At 33.8% G+C, this 21,473-nt stretch overlaps 1 protein-coding gene across 5 annotated transcripts; it reads right to left on the reverse strand.

Moving 5' to 3' along the window:
- Nucleotides 1-497: 497 nt before the first annotated feature.
- Nucleotides 498-21,269, reverse strand: LOC141839525 (ATP-dependent DNA helicase SRS2-like protein At4g25120). 5 transcript variants are annotated; one of them, XM_074727282.1, is made up of 29 exons: nucleotides 21,106-21,269; nucleotides 20,616-21,018; nucleotides 20,501-20,542; nucleotides 20,242-20,405; nucleotides 18,090-18,288; nucleotides 16,981-17,037; nucleotides 16,793-16,898; nucleotides 16,572-16,705; nucleotides 16,348-16,422; nucleotides 16,102-16,227; nucleotides 15,375-15,506; nucleotides 15,220-15,303; nucleotides 14,443-14,556; nucleotides 14,249-14,349; nucleotides 13,340-13,406; nucleotides 11,868-11,918; nucleotides 10,495-10,572; nucleotides 8,391-8,594; nucleotides 8,267-8,305; nucleotides 6,537-6,605; nucleotides 6,376-6,462; nucleotides 6,239-6,295; nucleotides 5,735-5,904; nucleotides 5,546-5,639; nucleotides 4,137-4,187; nucleotides 2,243-2,305; nucleotides 2,099-2,158; nucleotides 963-1,025; nucleotides 498-802 (listed from the first exon to the last, which is right to left on the reverse strand). In XM_074727282.1, exons 1-29 carry the CDS (start codon nucleotides 21,267-21,269, stop codon nucleotides 713-715), a joined length of 3,144 nt encoding a protein of 1,047 aa, XP_074583383.1. In that variant the 3' UTR covers nucleotides 498-712. The 5 variants fall into 5 exon arrangements, 2 of the variants coding, with proteins under 2 accessions (XP_074583383.1, XP_074583382.1); XM_074727281.1 differs by having other exon boundaries at nucleotides 5,534-5,639; XR_012602699.1 differs by lacking the exons at nucleotides 498-802; nucleotides 963-1,025 and having other exon boundaries at nucleotides 5,494-5,639.
- Between the last annotated feature and the right edge of the window lie 204 nt (nucleotides 21,270-21,473).

Genomic DNA, 21,473 nt, shown 5'->3' on the forward strand with positions numbered 1-21,473 from the left:
AGCTAATCTGCAATACTTTAGCTTCAGGTTTAAAGGATCAAAGAGATGCTGTCGATGAGGAGAAGACACTGGCTTTTCATTTGGAGGCCAAGGTAATTCCAGCATATTAGTGTTTTACTTGCCAAGTTATTTTGTGTTTATTTCTTAAGCTCATTCTTCTTAATAATATATAAACTCATTTGTGTAATTTTGCAGACAGAGGTTTTAAGGGTATCAATGCACTGCAGCGGGTGTACAAAGGAAGTGGAGAAGCACATCTCAAAGATGGTAGGTAGGCACAAATGTATGCTCCTGCACCTCTTTAATGTGATATTTCCCAAAAATTTATTCCTTTTACTATCAATGCATCAAACAATAGCAATGAGTTTTGTGTGTGAATAAATTCATGCAATAATATTGTGCAGGTTATTGTGTGTATTTTTTAGGTGGATAGCATGCCTCACATGGTCAAAGTACTAGGGATAAGTAGATCTCATTCTACCAGCGCATAGATAAGTAGATTGGTTAGAAAATGAGGATATACAAGATAGGATTCAATTTTGATAATAACAAATATCAATTAAATTACTCCAGGACAAACATTAACATAAACATTGTTGAAAAAAAACTGACCGAATCATGTTTCCAGAATCAACTTTCTCAATGCCAAGCAAATTGCTTGAATTGTGAAGATGTATGTTTTCGCCTGCAACACTTCACTGAATCCAGTGTTTCACAAGGATTTATATTGTTCTATCAGACGCGACGCATGAAGGCGTGAGGAAGGGCTAACGGTGCACCCTAAACTCTGTAGATAAGCAATCTGCATGGAGAGAAGACCAACATATAAATATGCATGAATACCAACTTCGGGCTAACTAAAATGTCTTCAACTTAACCTATGAGAAAGATGTCATCGGCACATAAAAGATACCTAGATACTAGCAAAAACAGAAACAGAAGATGAGGAAAAGAGTCAAAACCTGTTTAGGCGTGGCTTTGGATGACCCCATAGAGTTCTCGATTCTTTGCTTTTGGAAGTGTTCCTAACATCAATTTAATTTGAATTAGTGTAGGAATTACAATTGCAATTTTAAAGAGCTACATCATTGTTTTATTTAATGATCCCTTTCAAGCACTGTTTTCAAAACAGATTTGATAATTCTATTGGCCAAACCAGTTGACCCAAATTATGAGTGTGTTTGGCGTGCACGCCATACTAAATTTTCATCTGGTTTTTGGTTATATCAGTTGAATGGCCGGCCCAAATAATGTGTTTGCCGGTCCAATTTTAAGACACTGTTTCCAGAGACTAGAAAGAATATTAATAAATAGTAATTGACTGGCAGAAGACATTCAAAATCCATCTAATAATAAATATGCTCAGTAATTTCTATTTGCATGGAAATAAAAAAAAATGGGGAAAACCACTGTGCTAAATGAAATCTGAAGATGGAATTCTACACCACAATTTATGAAAACAAAAACAAACAACGTAAAAGTCACAACTGCAGATTCATATTATTTTTTTAAAAATGTTCTAATTGTTTAAACCTACAGGATGATATATTCAGGTCTTCTGTGTGATATACAACTTATCTATCATAAAGCCATCTTTACATCATTTAATCATTCTGTTTCGATTATGCATTAAATTTCAGTGGCTGAGCCTAAAATATTTCTACACGTTACATTTTGATTTTTTTTTTCACAAACCTTTTATCTCCTATTGTACTGCCGCTCAATGATTTCTAAGCAGCAAAAATAGAAACATCACCCAAATTGAATGTTTCCTGAAATCTTGATCAACAATTAAATGGAACTCGTATTTTCAGCCTAAGTATCACAAACTACCTGTTAAGGACAAATGGACCACACAGGCAGTTATCCAACTAAAACCATTCACCAAGCAAATAATCAAGTGCAACAATAATTTTTCATTATTCTAAATAAATGCATGGCCAATTAACAGGCATGGTTGGTTGCCGATTGTAACAACAAACCTGATAAACTTCAGCAACAAGCTTTGCAATACCCATTTCTTCATTAGATTAACAAAAACACAGAATCTTCTCCCAAAAATAAATTCCCACAAGCACTTGAAAGAAATAAAAATTACCTGTTTTTCTCTATTTAAATGTACTCGAAGTCCAGCAGGAATTTGTTCCCACTTTATCACCTGCAAAATGGCCTTTCTGGTGAACCTCATAAAAATTGTCATCCCTATACTTCAGGCAGAAATTAGATTTTCACAGAGACTTACGTATTGTGCATAACTAATTGCATCATCATCTTTCAAGCAAGATTTGAGAATTCTCATAACATCCTGGGTAGTAAAAGAAATTAATTATGAACTCCATAAAAGGAGGTGGTAGTTATAAGAAGAGCAATATAATATCAGTGTCAATGTTCTAAAGCGTGGGATCAAATAGATGAAAAAAGATCACAGGCAGGGATTGAAATATCGTGCCGAGCCGATCGAAATGAAATAGTTCCATTTGCCGACCGACATTGGCACGCCCCGGCACCAAGGTCGCCCGACCCCCGTGGCCGTACCGGAGGGGTCGCACAACCCTCGAGGCTGCGTCTACCACATCGGAGGGATCGTGCAACCCTTGCGGCCGCGCCGGAGGGGATGCACGAGCCCGCGGTCATGCCGAGGTCGCACTGTGTTGGAAAAACGAAGTTTATTTTTAAATTAAAACTGAACTTTGGTTGATTAACTTAATCAACTCCTAACTAAGATAGGGATAATTCAAAGAGACTTAATTAAACCCTAATAAAAATATCTAATTAATTATATATTTTATTTATTTTAATTTTAAAAATATATAATAATTTTTATTTATTAATGAATCCACTCAACCCCTAACTTAAATAAATAATCAAATATATTTTCTAAAATTCTAATCAAATTATCCCATTAAAATATATAAAAATTTATTTAAAATTCTAAGAAATTTTAATAAATTTTATATATTCCTAAATCCTCTGCAAGAGATGCGGGCCACGATGGCCTCCACAGATCATTGTAGCAGAGATTTTTTTTAATTTTTTGGTTTAGTTAATTTTTTATTTTTAAATATATATATATTTTATAAATAAACTATTATTAATAGTTAAAAAATATTAAAAATTATTTCAAAATTTTTAAATAATTTTAAATTTTAATAAATATTTTATAAAATAATTTAATTTTTAAAAATAATTTTAAAATTAAACATAAATTTAAAATAATCTAAAATTTTAAAGAAAATATAATTCTTAAACATTTCAAACAATTTTTTTAAAATTAAAAATTTACAAATACATTCAAAAAATAATTTAATATTTTCAAATAATTTTATAATTTTAAATTTAATTTTGAATTCCAAAAATTATTTATTTTTTAAAATAATTTTTATAACAATTTAATAGACGTTATCTTATTAGAAAATATTAAAATATAAATTCAACATCTCAACATATAAAGTATATTTAATAATCAAATATTAATAAAATTAATATACATTTACATTTAAATTTTTAAAAAATACCGAAACTATATTAGCATGGCACGATACTGAAACTGTATCGTTCCGGTCCAAGTCCAGGACCGAAACCTCAGCACAAGTCGAAATTAACCTTGATCATAGGTAGTGTTGTAAATGAACATAGTTGGCAAACAATGAACAGTGTTTATAAACATTAATAAACTAAACACCTATGTGTTCAAATTTGTTCATTTAATTTAATGAGTTGTTCAAGCTTGTTTATTTAATTGACCTTGTGTATAAACGAACATAATCAAACTCTTACCAAGCCGAACGCCAAACTTACGAACGTTTGGTTTATTTATGACCCCACATTTACCTTTCGCAATTGCATTGTGTAGTTGGTGTATTAAGAACTGACCCAAAATAATGATGGATCAAATAGAAAATCTCTTTGAACTTGGGAGAAACATGACAGAGTGTGATAATGACTTATTAGATTAATCAACCAAGAACAAACGGTTTCTTATCAAAACACCAAGTTGCCTGGAATGAACACATTCTGTGTGCAACCAGTTCCAGGTATGACTCCCAGCTTTAGCATCTACGACATATAGCATACAGAAGTAGACAAATATGGAAGTAGCTAGAACTAAAGGAACATGAGGGAAGTCAAAGAAAAACCTTATGTTTGTATGTCTTGTTCCTTAAACGTTCATCAATGACAAAGCTGATCTGTTAAAGTAAACGAGAGAAAAAACAGTTTAAGCTTTCAAATATAAAGATATAAATAGAAACAGATGGAAGGTAAAGAACAGACATCATCTGCTAACTTGTTCATGGGGAACATGCGGTCTCTCATGGTAGTATATGGACCAAATGGTTTGTCTATCAATCACAAAAAATAATAGTAATAATAAGCTAATTTCAGCTTTAAACAATCAGTTAAATATCCTCTCTTTCCGAGGTCATTTGGCCAACCCTTGTTTGCTTATATGCTACATTCATGGTTTTTCTGTCCACTAAAGAAACTAGATCATTCGCCTTATTACATATTTGTACATCAACAACAACCCTATCATAAATTTCTCTCCCTCCTTGTCCTTCTAAGTAAAAATAGTAAAATGCAGCGCATATGGTTGCATAAATCATTTCAGTTTCCATAAAAAACATGTGTTAGTGACTTAATTAAGAATATCATAATATTAGGGACCTGCATGTAATTTTACATCAATGAAAAATAAACACAGGAAGAAGGTGCGAATTGGGAGGCAAAATTCCTAATTCCTTCGTATTCTAACATGGTAATTGCTTACACCTACCTGTTCAATCTTCCCTTTCCTACATCTCTACTTCTGAGCAAAAGGGCCCACAGATAGCAAGTGTCACCATCGCTAGATCCAATCCCAATTGACCTGGTAGACACATTGCAAGCCCACCTGAGCACCTACGTGCGAATTCACATTGTGCAAAATTCCTAATTCCTTCATACTCTAACATGGTGACAAACCATGGATGATGATTTGTTGCTTACACCTACCTGTGCAACCTTCCCTTTCCTACATCTCTTCTTCTTCCAAACAAAAGAGAAGCTCATATGGTAACATAAATCATTTTATTTTCTAGAAAAATTTTGTGTTAGGGATCCATATGATACAAGATTATTTTCGAGGTTTCTATGTTGCGTTAAATTTGATGTTGCCGGAGAGAAACTACTCTAAATTGATTATAGCATCTTTTATTACTTCCAATTAGTAGCATATTTGTTAAATAAATCTAGAGTTACTAGAATTGAACATATTTGTAATAAGATGGAATTTTATAATATCTTTGAGCTACTTAAGGATGATTGTCGAGAATATGCTTATGATTATGCAAGTACAAGAGGACCTGAATGTAAATATTATTAATCTAATACATATATAGTAGAGAGGGCTAACTTTTTACATCCTCCTCGACTATCCACAACAGATAACAAAATGCTGGCACAAAACTATCTAGGATAAACCAGAATCAATGGAAGAATGATTTAGATTGTTACCAGAACAAAAGAAATGACATTGAATTTTAGTGAACATTACTCCAAGAAGCACCTTGTCAACCAACCGGCTAGGATGTTGAAATGCAGGCCGTTTTCCCCATTGATGAAATAAAAATGACACAATGGATCTGTCTTCCATGTTGAACCTGATAAGATAGCAACAGCATACAGGGCCTAATGACTATAATAATATAGAATAATAACCTGACGAAAATTTGCCACTTTTGAAAAGTAGAAGTACCTCTTCAGAAAACTATTGTTCAAGGCTATGTCAGTCATCCCTTCGAAACAGCTGGAGATATCATCAATTTTCTTATCATCTCCATGAACCTTCTCATCTGATGTTTCTAGTCCCATTGAATTAGAAATAATTTTATTTGAAATTACCAAATCTCTGGATGTTGCCTCACTCTAATAAATTAAACAAAACAACAAAATGGTAATAGATTGATACAACATGTCGCATCCTGATATAGGGTGCAAGATGAGAAAAACAGCACAGACATCTATAACCATCATTAAAAGACACAATAAACAGCCAAATTAAGCAGCAACTAACATATACTCATCAAGAATGTATACTCCAATATCTGAAATTCAGACAAGAATACAATAAAAGAAGGAAAAACAAGGTTCAGTACAAAGAACTGCAGTCATCAAAACAGACTATTTCTTAAACAAATAGGAAATTCAACCATAAATTCAAATCATCCGAAGAACCAAAAGGAAAGTTAACTGAAAGCACCTGTGTCTCGAGAAGATGACCTGGAATTTCATTAAGAAAACGTGAAGGTCGGAGTAACTGAAAGTGGCACCAGAAGCGTTAGACCAATAATAATAAAAGGATTTGTGAATGTGAAAAGAAGAAGGCCTTATGATTACCTGCCAACTGGAATCCATGATGATATACACAATATACAACTTCTTTCGAGCACGAGTCATTGCAACATATAGAAGCCTACGCTCCTCCTATTCATGACAAGATTTTAGAAGGGAGGAAAGCTAAGAGTATAATAAAGAAACAGACTTATTACAAGGCTCACCTCAAGAGTTGTTGCATTTTGGTGAACACCATTATATTCATGAAGCAAAGGAATTTCATTATCATTGGCCTACAACCAATGCTAGTGTCAAAATGCTAAAGTCCTAATCACTAAAACTTAAATAAAGTCTTGATGAGATACCACATCAGAAGGCAAAAGCAGAAATAAAATTTTGAAGTTTACATCTTCATGAGTTTGAGCATTAATATTTAAAAACGGAGAAATTCAAGTCCCAATTAGCTGAATGTGTTCCCCAGTATATACACCCAACTTGAAAAATGTCACTTGTATGTCCAGTTCCCTGAACGAACAAGCAGCTGCAAAGGAATAGGTAAGCCATTACTATTAGCATGTCATCATCCACCAGCTTGAGAATATAATTCTTACATTTCACTTTATCCAGAACATGGATAGGATGACACAAAGTCCAGAAGTCATACAAGGCCAAGCCAGCAACATCATTTTCCTTTTCAAGTTACAATGATATTCTTTTTGCATTTTGGTATTTTACTAATAACTAATTGTGTGTCAAGCTATGATGATGGTGCATACTGAAATTTGATGTCTATGGCTGGCCTTGTTTTCATCCTCAAGGAACTGTATGATACAATAATAGTAGACAAGTGGTGTTTCCCTAGGGTATTATGCTTTACAATATTGTTTCCTGAACCTTTTGAACATTATCTCATGAAGAGGTTCTGCATCAACTACCTCTCCTTTTCAAGTCCATCTGTGGTAGACAAAAATGAGTGTTTCTGTTTCGTGCCGAACTGGCGACGCATCATGCCAATGGTGAATTGGAGGTGGAAGGAGGATGGAGATGAGAAAATTCTCCAACAGGAATCACATAATTTTGGAACTGCATTATACTAACAAGGTCACACTTTGGCTTGCATTGATGCATGCCAAGATAAATTTAGATTAAGTTTATTCCTTTACTAGTCTTTCACATAGTAAATTATAAATAGGACTATAACAATTAGATAGTTAACTGAAATCAATTGTATCACACTATCGCAGACTGATACTAACAATTAAATAGAACTAAGAGCACTTAGAGAGAAGAAGAAAGATGGTTTTAGTGTGTTTTGGTTTGAGGCTCTAGTTGTCTTTTTGTAGAAAATATCAACTTCGCCTCAAAGACCATGCCAACTTGAAACCACCCAATTCAAAGGGAGATAGCCACTAACAAGCATCCCTGAACCATTGCTTAGTTGACAAACTCTAATCATTGGGCTACGCTCCATTTAGTTAACACTACCTTCTTTTTTGCCTTCTTTATACACACACGTGTATAAATTATTATTTTGATGAATTTAATTGTATATGATAAAAGAGATCTGAAATGGAATTCATTAAAAAGGGAGAGGACTTTGTTTATAAGAAAGGAAAAGGAACAACCTTTAAGAAGTACAAGAAATCAGGCTAAAGGAAAAGAGAAAAGGTCTCCATCTCCATACGAAAGTATTATTATTAATTTCTTTTATCACATATTTAATTTTCATTAATTCATTATTGCCCTTACAAGTTTTGTTAGCTCATTAATATTAGATAATAATTATAACAAAAACACAAAGAAACATAAGAGATCGATTCTAGATGGAAAGAATAAATTCATTGAAACTTGTAGAGAAAATTAACATAAAATAATGCTTGGAATGCAAATTGCACAATACTTAAACTGAGTGAAAATGGAACTGCAATTGCTATTGGCAGATGCATTTACATACCTTCACGATGAAAACAACATCCCATTCTAGACCTTTTGACTGAAAGAGGAAAAATGTGTTCAGCTATATGCTAACCATGACTCCAATATGAAGGAAATAACATTGTTAGTTACAGAAAATGAACCTGGTGAATAGTTGTCAATGTAACAGAGTTTTTATTTTCATGCCTACGAGATCGAAAATTTTCTGTTTCTCTCAAAGTTATAAAGTCAATGAAGGACTTGAGTATGCTTCCACAACCTTCTTCTTTGCTAATGTTTTGATCCTCTGAATTAGTAAAATGCATGGACAAGAAATCTGATACATCATCCATTAAATATTGAACTACCTGCCAATGATACTAATTTTCAGTACAAGCATAAAACTGTGAACACATATTATAGACAAACACAAGAAAAATATGATATAAATTGAGTTGTGCATGATTCTAATTCCTTTGCATAAGCATTCTCACTACCATTTATCTCCAGGTTTAACAGTGTAAGTATGCACTTTGTTTATCTGTATCTGTATCCTAGGAGAATGGCCACAAAGATATTAAAGCATAATTCATAATTTTAGAGTAAACTAAGGACAAAAAAGAGTGGCATAGAGGCATTGTTTTGAAAAGGTTCCAACCACACAAGAATCTAGAAGATTAGATTCTAAGTCATGCTCAAGTTAGTATTACTTAGATAAAATTATTTTTTCCAAGCAAACAAACAAGAGCAGATTATATATATCGCTTAGAACAACATATGTAATTTTGTGTTATAAATTTGCATTGGTTCATTGACATGAATCATTATGAGTTATGTCTTTTGTGTGAATTATCTATATCACTTAGATTCTTTTACAAAATATTTACAAGATGTTGAGAATTATTTACAGCAGTTTAAATTTTTGTTTATAAGATTGATTAAGTTGATTAATTGGATGCAGTATATGGTATATGTGAACTTATTTTTTTCATGCCATGATATCATTAGCAATATAATTATTTTTAAAAAAATAATGGACCACATGTTATGTAGTGACTCGATGGCATATTGCTCAGATAAGCTTTGAAAACGATGCAGAGACATTTTTGTAATACCTTACAGATTAGTTACAGTATGAAAACCTTGCAGATTTAAGTCACAAGAAAATCTTTCATTCAAAAATAACAAATGGTTCCCTCAATTTTCTTAGCCTCAGTGGGACTAGAACAAAGGTTGCAACAAAAGAAAACATTTGTAGATTCATCGCTGCAACGTAGTGCTTTCTGCAAAACATTTTCCATGTATCCTACCATATAATAGCTAAGATCACCAGTATAGGTGAATGAGACATCATGTTTTTGGCAAACAAACACAAGATTAAATACGGGATCCAAGTTCTGTCATATTAAAATGAAAATAACCAGGGATTATTCTTCGAAGATATGGTTATTAATTGAGAAATTGCACAAAAATTGTCAAGAAAAAATTCATAATACTCAGATCTAACAAAGAAATCAAAATGATTTTACCGTAGGTTTTTCCTGTTACAAGCTTGAGCCATTTTGTGCATCCAAAAGCTGCTTCTGAGCAATATAGTTGCTGTTTTTGTTCTAATTTGATCAACATTCTCATTGTTTTGTTCTTTCTCTTATTTCTAACTTTTGTGAACTTTTAGATATTTTGTATCTTCACAAAGTAACCGTGCAACTTCACAGTTCTGCCTTGGAAAATTACATAAGCTAACACAAATGGAAATTATTTAATTATTATTATTACTTTACCAATCCCACCTTATGCATAATGAAATAGTTCCCATTACATGAGCAATTTGTTTTTTTACAAATTTCTAATAAAAGAAAATAACCAGAAGATGCAATCATTTGGCGCTTATCAATTTCAGGGAATGATTATCAGCATCATCACTACCATTTTATTTGGAAATCAACTTGAAATATTTAGTTCCACAAAGGTGCATTCTTAGATTAGATTCAGTACATAAGCTACATATGCAGCATGTTCAAGATGCAATTATATGTTCCCTGAGGCTTAATTGTCAATTTAACTTGACAAAGATCATATATTGCAAACAGTCGAGATTATCATGCATCATGTAGAATCACTAGATAAACAAGAGCTTTCTAAATAGTCAAAATATATTGGATTATGTTAATGCCATAATGCACTAATCAATACATAGCAGAATCATTGGGAAGGTTTAGTTGTCACATAATGTATACCAAGAGATTAACATGCAACACAAGCACTTACTGATCTTAGATCATTGTCCTCATTTAAAAACTTCCCACCTTCTACATCAACTATCGCACGTTTTTCAAGAAGATATTTCTGAAAAACATAAAATATCAGTGTAACAATAAGCAAAATCACGTCAAAAGAAACTTAAATGACAGGTTTTTATATGAATGTTAACATGATGACTCCAACACTTGTTTCAATCAAGGTTTAAAATCTCAACCCATGTTGGAGTTTCGGACTTTGACTGGATCTATGTTTCGACCTACGACATTGGTGGAGAATTGGAAGGAGGAAGAAGATGAAAAAGAAGAATATTCCTAACTCTATATAAAAATTGTACAATTTTAACATTGTATTGCATGAACAAAAGCTAAAAAAATTACAAACATCTCTTCAACTTGACGTAGTTTGTTGCATGTCAAAAGGTGTTGAATGTTAGTATGACACTATACTCATCAATATAATTGATACAACAACACAAGATAAATTACCTACGCCAAGTAGTTTTGCGTAGTTTCAGAAATTTATCGGAACAATAAGTTTTGACAGTGTCGCCCCAATACGACACAAAATTCCAAACCATGCCTCAAAAAGAGATTGGCTAAAGCTTGTCAAGTTTGCCATATTACAATCACAACACCTGCTACATATAGTTTCATCACAAATAAAATAAAAACATCTAGGGATATGTTATAATATTTGAACAAATGATGCTGAAGTTATATTTGTAAGAAGCACACAAATTAGCATATTCTTCATTTTGTTTCTTTTTTGGTCTTGACCACAAGGCGTCCCCACATTACACTAAATGATTCCCCATTCAGGACAAGAGCAACAAGGTTAAATGCTTCCCAGAAATATCATGATACAGATTCAATGCATATTGTTCATTTATATATACTTGACAATTGCCTGAACCACTTGATGTCATATAAAAATTGATTGAATTGTGCAAAACTACCTACATCTGTTTGAAGTTTGAGGTTCTTGTTTTCATATCTGGTAAGCATGAGTAACAGTTTTAATATTTGTGCATCTCACGCCATTAACCTTGCAAGCAAAGTGGAATTTATTTAACAGAACCTAAACACCAAAAATCACAAAAGAACAACCTTATGTTGGCACCAAGTCCTATCAATAGTGTGAGTAATACAGTGATGACCAATCAAACAAAGATTCCAGTAATGGCCATGATAACGAATTCAGAGGCACCTATATGTCAAATTAAATGGTATTCAATGATAAAAAAATCTACAATGCAATGTGACAAAATTTCTGCCACAAGTTCCAAAAGGGACAGACTGTCCCAGAAAGAAAGTAGTTCCTATCAATAATTATAAGAAAAATAAAACTGAAGTAATCTTGGAAATGATATTAAACTGAACCTGAGGTAACATATTTGCTGCCGAAGAGATGACCATTGAGATTGAACTTTCCTAACAGGATGAAGATAGCATCAAATTATAAATCGATCAAAGAAAAAGAATTATATAAAATATTAACTTCTAAGTTTCAACTGAAATGAGTAATCCTCTATCCAAACTGACCAAAGAGGATCAAAGTCTTCTTATATTCTTATATCTTATAAGAGTAAGAACTCAGCGGGACCTTACCACTCTAATCAGACAGACAAAGGAGGGTAAGGTCCCGCTGAGTTCTTACTCTTTCATGTCTACAATCTGGTTCATCCGATTACTAGAGAGATGAACCCAACCCAGAATATGAACCGTAAAAGAAAACACCTATTAAACCGATCACAGGAATACCAGTTACAGTACCCATCTCCGATAGAAAGGACAAACTGTAATGTTCCTTGGAACATAAAGATGTTTCCTTTTGGTATTGCCAAAAAAAATCTAGTCACAATACTAAAAAAAAGAGACTGATCATGCTAAAGGAAAATTAGGTAGAAACCTACAAAACATCTGGCAAAGCATTATAAGAGATGGATAATGGAGAATGGGGTGATGTGCCTTGGTCAGCAATCATAAATGCTTAGAGGAAGGAAAGAGAGAAGAGAAAATGAGAAAATTAGAGGATTTTTTATTGTTATGAAAACTATATATTTTTTTCCATTAATTAGTTAAGCGTAAAAGTTATATAGTCATTGGTTGTAGTCTTATTTGATGAATAAAAATTAACCTACCTCTTAACATAAATGAATTACAATAGAAAAGTTGATACAACAAACAAGAACTCCTAACAAATTATAATGTGACCCTAATTACGAACAATATGGCAAGTGAATAGTATGATGATTTGAAAGCTATTAGGCATGGCTGAAATAGGTGATAAAATGAGAGATCTAAGACACCCAATAACATCTAAAGTTCGACAGGTTCCTCAATTAGAGTTAAGATTTAAGGAGTAGAGGAAAACCATAGACTAAGACTATAGTTAAGGTACTAAAAAACAAATAACAGATCTCAAAATTACAAGTGATATGATTTATTCAATGGAGATAAGATCCATGTAGCCAAAACTAAAACAATTGAAACTAACATGGCTTGATGATAAAAATGAGCGAATAGAACAGAAGCTTATGATGATACACCCCACTCTTCGATTACCTGTTTCGAACAAGTTTTTCCTTGTTTGGTATGATTGAAAATAATGATTTTTAAGCTAAAATTTCATAAATGCCTCTTCTCAAGTTGTTCTTATCAAGTCCTTTTAATAGAAATACATCAACTGCATTACCTACCAAGGTTATTTAACAACCCAACCAAACACTCCTGTTGGCGCATAAAGCTAAGAACCAAGATAGAAATTTCATCTAAGAACGAATATTAAGAACATTGTAAAAGTAAATCACCAAGATAACAAAGCAGTAGTATCGATATTCATTATTTCTTACTCTTCTTACAAGCGTGGAGAGCATGTCAAGTGAAAATAATACTTTGCGTCCTTGAGTAAGTTGAGACCTTGTAAATGAAAATACAGGAAGGATTTGAAACACAGAATATTCAACATAAGTAAAATAATTAACATAATAATTAATAGATGAGCAAAGGCATGAATCTGAAGGTCTTCCATGTGATGCCGATATAATTAGTGAATTTCATCACATTGACAACTCATTTATTGAACATCAACCATCACGAAAGAAGGGGGAAAAGTGTAGTTGCTAGTAGGTGAAGGAGAATAGGTCAAGTAAATGTCTAATTACTATAGATCAAGGAACATAAATACCATATGTATCTCTTATATGGACAACTTAAATGACATGAACCAAATATAGCAAACCACTATGTAACAACCTAAATATTATTTCCAAATTAAGAGGAAGCAGTTGTTATAAAGAACAAATATAATTATATTAAATGCAGGATCATAAAAACACTGGATTATACTACGGATCAAGTTTAAAAAAAAAAACCTCAGCTGAAAGTTCCAAGTTATCAACCCATGATGAAGTTAGCCTTAATGACCAGCAGAATCCTATGGAAGAGGAACTAAGACTTCAAGAGCATTGATGTCATAACTATGATTTCACAATGTTTTCCTTTCAATCATTGTGGTACAGATCCGCATAAACCATTAGGACAGCAACGTGATAGAAAAAAAATGCAGAGATATAAAAATAAGAGCTTGCCAAATCAGCCAAAGGAACTTGCTAGTGAAGTAAAGATACCTCCTTCCCCGGAATAAATTGCAAAAAGAGATATCAGCTCAACTAAAAATGACAAGATCATAAATATAGCATGTACTATACAAATCATGTAATTAAGTCTTACGAATATGAAGGAGGTTGAGAATAAAAAACCTTTTGAAAGTACCAGAAACTTTTGCAAGAAAAATGTCTTTTGCAACTGCCAAAAAGCTACATTTTCTTGCTGAGGAAATCCTTTCAACGTAATCAACAACCTGTATGTCACCTTGCTAGTCACTCAGATTGCTCAATTGAAAATTTGAGTGCCTAAATTGAAGATAACCACAAATAAGAAGAGTAAAAAGAACCAATTTCTTTTCTTCGTTATCACCAGGAAAAAGTGCCTTGAAGGCAAGTCGAAATGGACCATCATCACAATCAGGCAATGTTGTTCTCAGTAATGCCATAATAGCTTTTATTACCTGATGTACAATGTGTTCATTAACTCAAGTTTGGAGTAGCACAAAAATTATAATAATAAACATAAAAGGCAAAATAATTAAGTTCATCCCATTCAAAAGAGCCTAGGATACTGAAGATTACCTACTAATTCACCAATAAGAAAGATTCCAATGATGAGATAGAGATCAACTTACTCTAAGATGTAATCAAAATGCATATATTTGCAGTATGAGGAGAGAACTCAAAGATATTTTGAAACTAGTAATAAATTTTTATGGCCAACTTGATTAATGAGTTGTTTCTTTTAGCAGGGAATGTAATGGAAAAGTGAATACATCTATTCTTATTCTAGCATCCCAACAGACACAACTTGTCGATCTTAGCTAATTTCTGCAAAATACGATGATGTAACTAGCTGATGAGCCTACTTAAAGTTAATGATTGCTTGAAGAAGCTTCATCAGGTGTTGCAATAACCTACAAGCATATAATAAGAAGCAAAACCTTAATCACTAAAATGAAGATGTAACAGCATAAACTAGTTTATCCTCATGACATAGCAAAACCTAATAGAACAAGTGAAAGAGACCAGCACTCGCACTTCCCATGACCTAACAAGCAATTACAAGATGCAAATATAATTAAGGCACAAGATAAACTTCTGCACGGAAACAGAAAGCCAACCTTTTTCCGATAAAAGGCAACCCCATGAGTGTTAAAAGGTATTTTCCTGTCGCGCAAACATGCTTGGAATGCTTTTCCAGAGATCTGCATTATTTGATAGCACATGAGTAAGCAGAATAAACAAATTGGATATAACGTCATGTGCAATAACTTACTTGTCTCCGGTAAAGAATCGCAACATTGCCAAAGGAGATGTCAGCATTTAAGTCATGTGATGTCATCTCTAAAATTTTGTCCACAACAAATGCACATTGTGCATCTTCATTGTGGCATTCCTTGATAGTAACCTGGATATTGTTAAGCAGCATACTTCAAACAGTGACATCAACACTAAAAATGTATATCAAATATCATCATAATCATTTCCTCTTTGGGGGTAGATTGCGTGAATCATATCACTCCTTTGAAATCCATGCAAGGCAATATCTGATAATTAAATTATTTTTCTACATTAACTAATATTGTCATTGGTCTCCCTCTACCACTTACATCTTTCACTCTAATAATTTCACTCTTCCAACAACACAATTCATTGATCATCTTTGAACATGTATATATCATCTCATATTGCTATTGATTAAGAGCTACATGTAATTGCACCGAAAAATTAGCTTTTTATTTATTCTTTTTAGGAACTCCTCACATCCATTTCAACCTTCTCCTCTCCGCTATAATAGCTTTTTGAATATGCTATTTCCCACATACCCACACTCAATCAACAGAGTATGGCAAGTCAAACCACATTCTTATAAAACTTTAATTTCAGTGTTTGGGGACATGATTATCACAAACGACTCCAAATACTTCACTCCATTTTGACCACTCATTCTATAGCTTATTAAGTATATCTTCATCAATATGCTTATTAAATAATAAGTATACCTTGCTTCCGCAAGAATTATCAGTCTCAATTTGTTTAATACAGCAACGTTTATTATTGTTCTGTATGAGAGCAGAAGCTGCCTCAACAATGCACTTGGTAGAGCGATAATTCTTCTTCAATCTAACCTGTGATCAGTTACAGTACAAATAAGAAATTAGGATCTTCACACAGAAGTCAAATGCTAGCACTCATGATGAGTTAAATATTTTTAAGAACAGAAATAGCAAAATCAAAGGCACAAAAACCTCTCTGACAGTAGGAAAGTCTCTTCGAAAGGAGTCAAAACCACAAGCATCAGCACCATTAAAACTGAATATAGACTGGATGCAGTTTAAAACAGTAAGAGTAAGAAACATGAAAAAATACAAATATCTGGCTTTGAAAGAGAATAACAGCTTTGATCATATCAGAAACATTTATCTCAAAAATAAGAGTAGAAGTAAAGAAAACCAGAAGAAAATAAGCAAACCTGATCTTCATCACCAACAATCGTTACACAATTATGAGAAGCTAAAATCCTTAAAAGGCGATACTGCATCGAACTTGTATCCTGAAACTCATCTATAACAATCGCCTTCCAAGTGTTCAAACACTCATTGTACACTGGATATTCACAAATATTAAGTTAATTCCATATAACATTAGCCAGAGTATGCTTGGATACTATTAGCATTAAGTGCACATAATGACCTTCATGGAAATCAGTAAGCAACTTCACAGATGAGCTAATGAAATCGTAATAATCCAAAGCGTTGCAAGAGGTAAGAATCTTGTCATAGTTTTCAAGGATCAAAGCCTGATTTTAAACAAAAAAGGTTAGGTCTTATCATTCTTAACATAGATGGAGGGATGGATTTATGATGAGAAAATTCACATACACCAGTTTCATCACCATTTATACCACAGTCTTCAGCTGTTCTGCCAGAGGCCTTAGCCTGCCAATGTATCGTAAATGTCATTACACATTCACAAATATAAATGAGCAGACCAGCAAAATATTCTGTGTGCAATGATTATATTTAAACAAGAAAATATATCACAACCAAGTCAAAATGCTTAACAATAAAAAAGATTAAAAGATATGTAAGTACTGGTGCATGTTTAATTTGCAGATTCTGGAGTACAAGTAGCAACTTTTCAGTAGATCATGGCCTACAACAAGCTAAGCATTAGAAAACACATTAGCTGTCCATGTTGAAAGAGATAACAAAAAGTTAACAACTTCAGAACAGAGTTTTAAATGCAAGTCAAATACGATGACCCAAGTTCATTGCAGTCTGAGATGTGCTTTTCTCTGTCTGTGCGCTGGCAATAAACTGTAAATCACGGAATACCTGGACACGCAACTGGCATGAATCACCTATCCTAATTAGTCACTAAAACAGAAAACAGCAATAACTTGCAAGGAATTTTTGAAATTTGAGCCCACAGTAACTATAAGTAGTTCATAGAATATGTACTGGGATATCAGCCAATACACCGAGCTGTATGATCCTGTGGTAAAAATATATAGGTACCGGTTAGCGCAAAACCTTTTCTAGTACCAGCACTCCATCAGACTAATTCGTATATACCAGACCAAGAAAATTTAATCTTTGCTTGTATGAACATTTAAAATAGGTATGTTGATCATGAAATTTTTTGCTCAATGTAAGGTTTCATCCATCAAGATATTAATGTTTTCTAACGAAATAAAAGGTAGATATAGGGGGAATGATGATCCCAGGCCCAGCTAAAGAATTAGTCATAGAATTGAGTGCCTTTAGATTCAGATAAACAAATAAAAAGTCTAGAAAAACATAAGAATATATATAAACAACAGCTATGTCCTAACACAGAATGTTTGGGTGAATTGCAACTTACCCTGTCCAATAATTTTAAACAGGTAATTCATGAACAAAGTTCCAAAAACAAGCAATTAACTACATTTGATTCTCAAGAATGTTAAATTAATTTACATAGGACAAGGCATGTATATGGTGCTTGCCTGTACAACAAACTTTAGCCACTTCTTTGACTTTTCCTTCAAAGTGTTAGCAATATCAGTACCATGAACTTCTTCAAGCTTCTGGATTACTGTTTCTGATGCATTTTTTTGGCCACTCACTATCAAACGCAATGCCTCAATGATAGCCCGTCTTTGTTGCCCAGGTCCATATATTAGGAAGTCAGGTGTACGTCCCAATCTAAGATACAACAGCAGATCTATCAGGATAAAGTGTTAAAATTGATTAACATTGGAAGCATCAAGAGGTCATCCAAAACAATAATGGGAGTAAACTTTAGTACAGTTTAAAGATTCTTAATACATGACATGACTGAAATAAATATACAGTTAAAATCATCATGCATTGGGCAGTAAAAATCTCATCATTGACTATATTAGGAAAATATTTAATTTGGACCTGGATGATAAGGTTAAACAATAACAATTAGAATCAGTAAGGTAAATTTGTTGCACACATCCATGTCCAAGAAATTCAATCCAAAGTATTACTAAAAGAGGTGAATATGTACTAAGATAATAGATGATAGAAATTCAAACCAAAAGTTTACTAGCAGACGTGAATATGTATTAGCAAAATAAATGATAGTAAACAGTGATGTTGAACAAGAATGTGCCACATACATAATTCTACGTGTCTCAATTTCCAAATTGACTATAGCTTCATTCATAAGATATTATTCAGGATGAAATCACAATAAGAGTACCTTTTTACATTTAGGTGGGTTGGCTTACAATGTTGCAGGCTTATTGTACCTGGCCTTGCAGGTGTTGTAAATTCTACTTGATAATATTCCAATCTAGGGTGTTGTGTTGCTAAGTTCAGAGAAGTTGTCGACACCATCCAGAAGTGCTTCAGATGATCAAGTGTTGTTCACACTATTAATGACCATGGGAAGCATCCACCCTCCACGGTCCATTATTCGTACACATGGGATTAGATTAATCCCACTGAAACTCTTTACATATCTCCTACAAACTTAGCTTCATGTCACCAGACATGCTCATGCATTTTTAAATTTTTATTGGCGTGTTTTTGTTCTAATTGTACTCTTTTTACTCAAGGACAGATCAAGTTTATTTCACTGTGATTGACCCCAACAAGTACGGGTTAGGGTTGAATCAAAGATTGGGACAAGAGGATTGGAAATCGTAATAAGCTCTAAATCTTTATTATATTATATCATACAAAGAGCTTCAAAATGTGGAAAATTAAGATAAAACCTGTGTTTGCAAAAATTGCACTTCATGCACTGTTTGAACAAAGAAACCAGTTTGAAGGCACATTAGAGGAAAAGAAGCAAAAACATAGAAAGGTCAGGGGATATTCATCAATCTCTTGCAAACAAGTTATTTGGGAGACCAGAAAGCAGTAATTATGCTATGAACAAAGGAACTGTAGTTGTACTAGGTGATGCATCAATAAAATCTCAACTGATTTACATGCTGATGAAGAACCTAAACAAAACAAAAATAAGAAGGGGAAAGAAGAATTGGCCTTATCTTCATTTGCACAGAAATTCTTGTGCCACAATGGTGCACAGCAAGGATTTGATTCCCTACAAATATGTAATAATGCCCTAAGGAATATAAGGTAATGCCAACTTCATGAAGGTTGCATATAGATCTTTGGTAGGCAAGACGTGAGGAAAAAACATGTTGAGATAATCTAGTTTGAAATCCAATCAAGAGTGTGTCAATATGAACTACAAAAACATTAAAAAAACAATGAAATGATCAAAGGGGCATGTCTTGCACAAGCATAGTCTAAAAACTCAATCAATTCCAGTCCGGATTGTTGGAGTTGAATTGGAATTTGGAATCAATCAAGCCTCATCTAGTGACCAAAAAACTTATGATAGAATGTAAATCAGAGAAAATTACATGATTCCGTCTCTTCAATCAAGCCTCTTTTGGACTTGTCTTCAAAGATAAACTATGGATTCCCTCTCTTTAACATATTTTTTATTAGCCAAACTATGAAAATTGTGTTGTTAATTATCTATTGTATATTATTACTGTTTTGCTTTTCTACTTATTTTTGGGTGGATTGCAGAAGACACAGGCATTAATTTGCAACAATACAGACACAGGCATTAATTTGTAAACAATAAAGGTATGCAGGCTTACACACTTTTCTGCATGTTTCCTGCAAAGCTGCAAACAAAATGCGTGAAATGTGCTGATTTCAATTTCTTTTGCAACGGCTTTTCCAGCTACTACTCCAATTCGATCCCTCATCTCGGATGCAGCAGCAATTGTGAAAGTCATTGCTAGGATGTTGGATGGATCAATTCCCTGAGAGATAAAATCCAAATAAGGAGCTAAGCAAATGAATACCTCTACAAATAATATCGATCATTTAATATTAGTCATAATTAGGATCCACATACCTCTTTGAGCAGTGTCAACACGCGCCCAACCATTGTGGATGTCTGAACCATTGCATCCATCAAAACCAGGAGAATAATAAGTATAGTTCAGTGAAAACGGAGCCAAGAGATATACCTTTCCACTTCCTGGGCCAGCAACAATCATCAATGGGACTGAAGTGTCACTGCAAGCAGCTTCCCTCTGCGCGTCATTAAGGTTTTTCCAATAATCCCAGTACTTATGCAGCTTCAAAGACTCATCGTCAGCGTCCTCTAATAAACCCCCCTGCCTACATGAACCCGAGACCTTATATCCTCCCACTACACATCCCTTATTTTCCACCAACTCCTCACTTAACCTTTCTTTCTTCACTGTCGACCTCTTTTCGCATATGGCGTCAACCTCGCGCAGAAACGCCTCGTCAAGATCGTCATCAAGAATGCTTTTTGCCGGAGATACAGCGGAATCCCGACGTTCTTTCCAAGACCGAGTCGAGCAGCCGTTTGTGATGTCAGAAAGCGGAACCCTTTGGCGGCATCTGTCGAAAACGCAGTGAGAAAATGCTAGCTCAGCAGGAAAACCAATCCAAGAAAAGGAGTAGAATCCAACAGAAGGAGTTGATTACTTGGAGGAGGAAGAGGGAGGCGAAGGGGAGAGTCCGTCGCGGGATCTCTTGCTAGCGACGAGGAAGGGTTTGTTCGCGCGGAAGGCGTGGGTGAGCGGACCACCTTGCTCGGCAAATCTGCAGTCGACGGCGACCTGGCGATTGTTTTCGCCGGAGCCCTCCATCTCCCGGAACCGCTGAAAAAAAAATGCGGCACTCTCGGGTCCGACTCCAATTTTATAGCCATGGAATTGGGCCTTGGGCCTTGGGCCTTAATCCATGTTTAATAAAAAAATATATATATTATTAATTTTAAGAAACATAAATAACCGTGATTTTTGTTTTTTTTTCTTCAATATTAATTTTTGCTTTTTTCCCTCAAATAGTTC

This window comes from Curcuma longa, chromosome 11 (genome assembly GCF_044706935.1).
Source record: "Curcuma longa cultivar G26 ecotype Majalengka, Jawa Barat chromosome 11, ITB_CL_G26_1.1, whole genome shotgun sequence".
Taxonomy (NCBI): Eukaryota; Viridiplantae; Streptophyta; class Magnoliopsida; order Zingiberales; family Zingiberaceae; genus Curcuma; species Curcuma longa.

Bases quoted from the DNA above. Each gene is read 5' to 3' on its own strand.
- LOC141839525 (XM_074727281.1), bottom strand. From the start codon at position 21,269: ATGGAGGGCTCCGGCGAAAACAATCGCCAGGTCGCCGTCGACTGCAGA. The intron at 16,706-16,792 runs GTCATTATGTGC...GTGAATATCCAG, and splicing joins GCTTACTGATTTCCATGAAG to TGTACAATGAGTGTTTGAAC. The intron at 8,595-10,494 runs GTAAGTGCTTGT...TATCATTGGCAG, and splicing joins AGGACAATGATCTAAGATCA to GTAGTTCAATATTTAATGGA.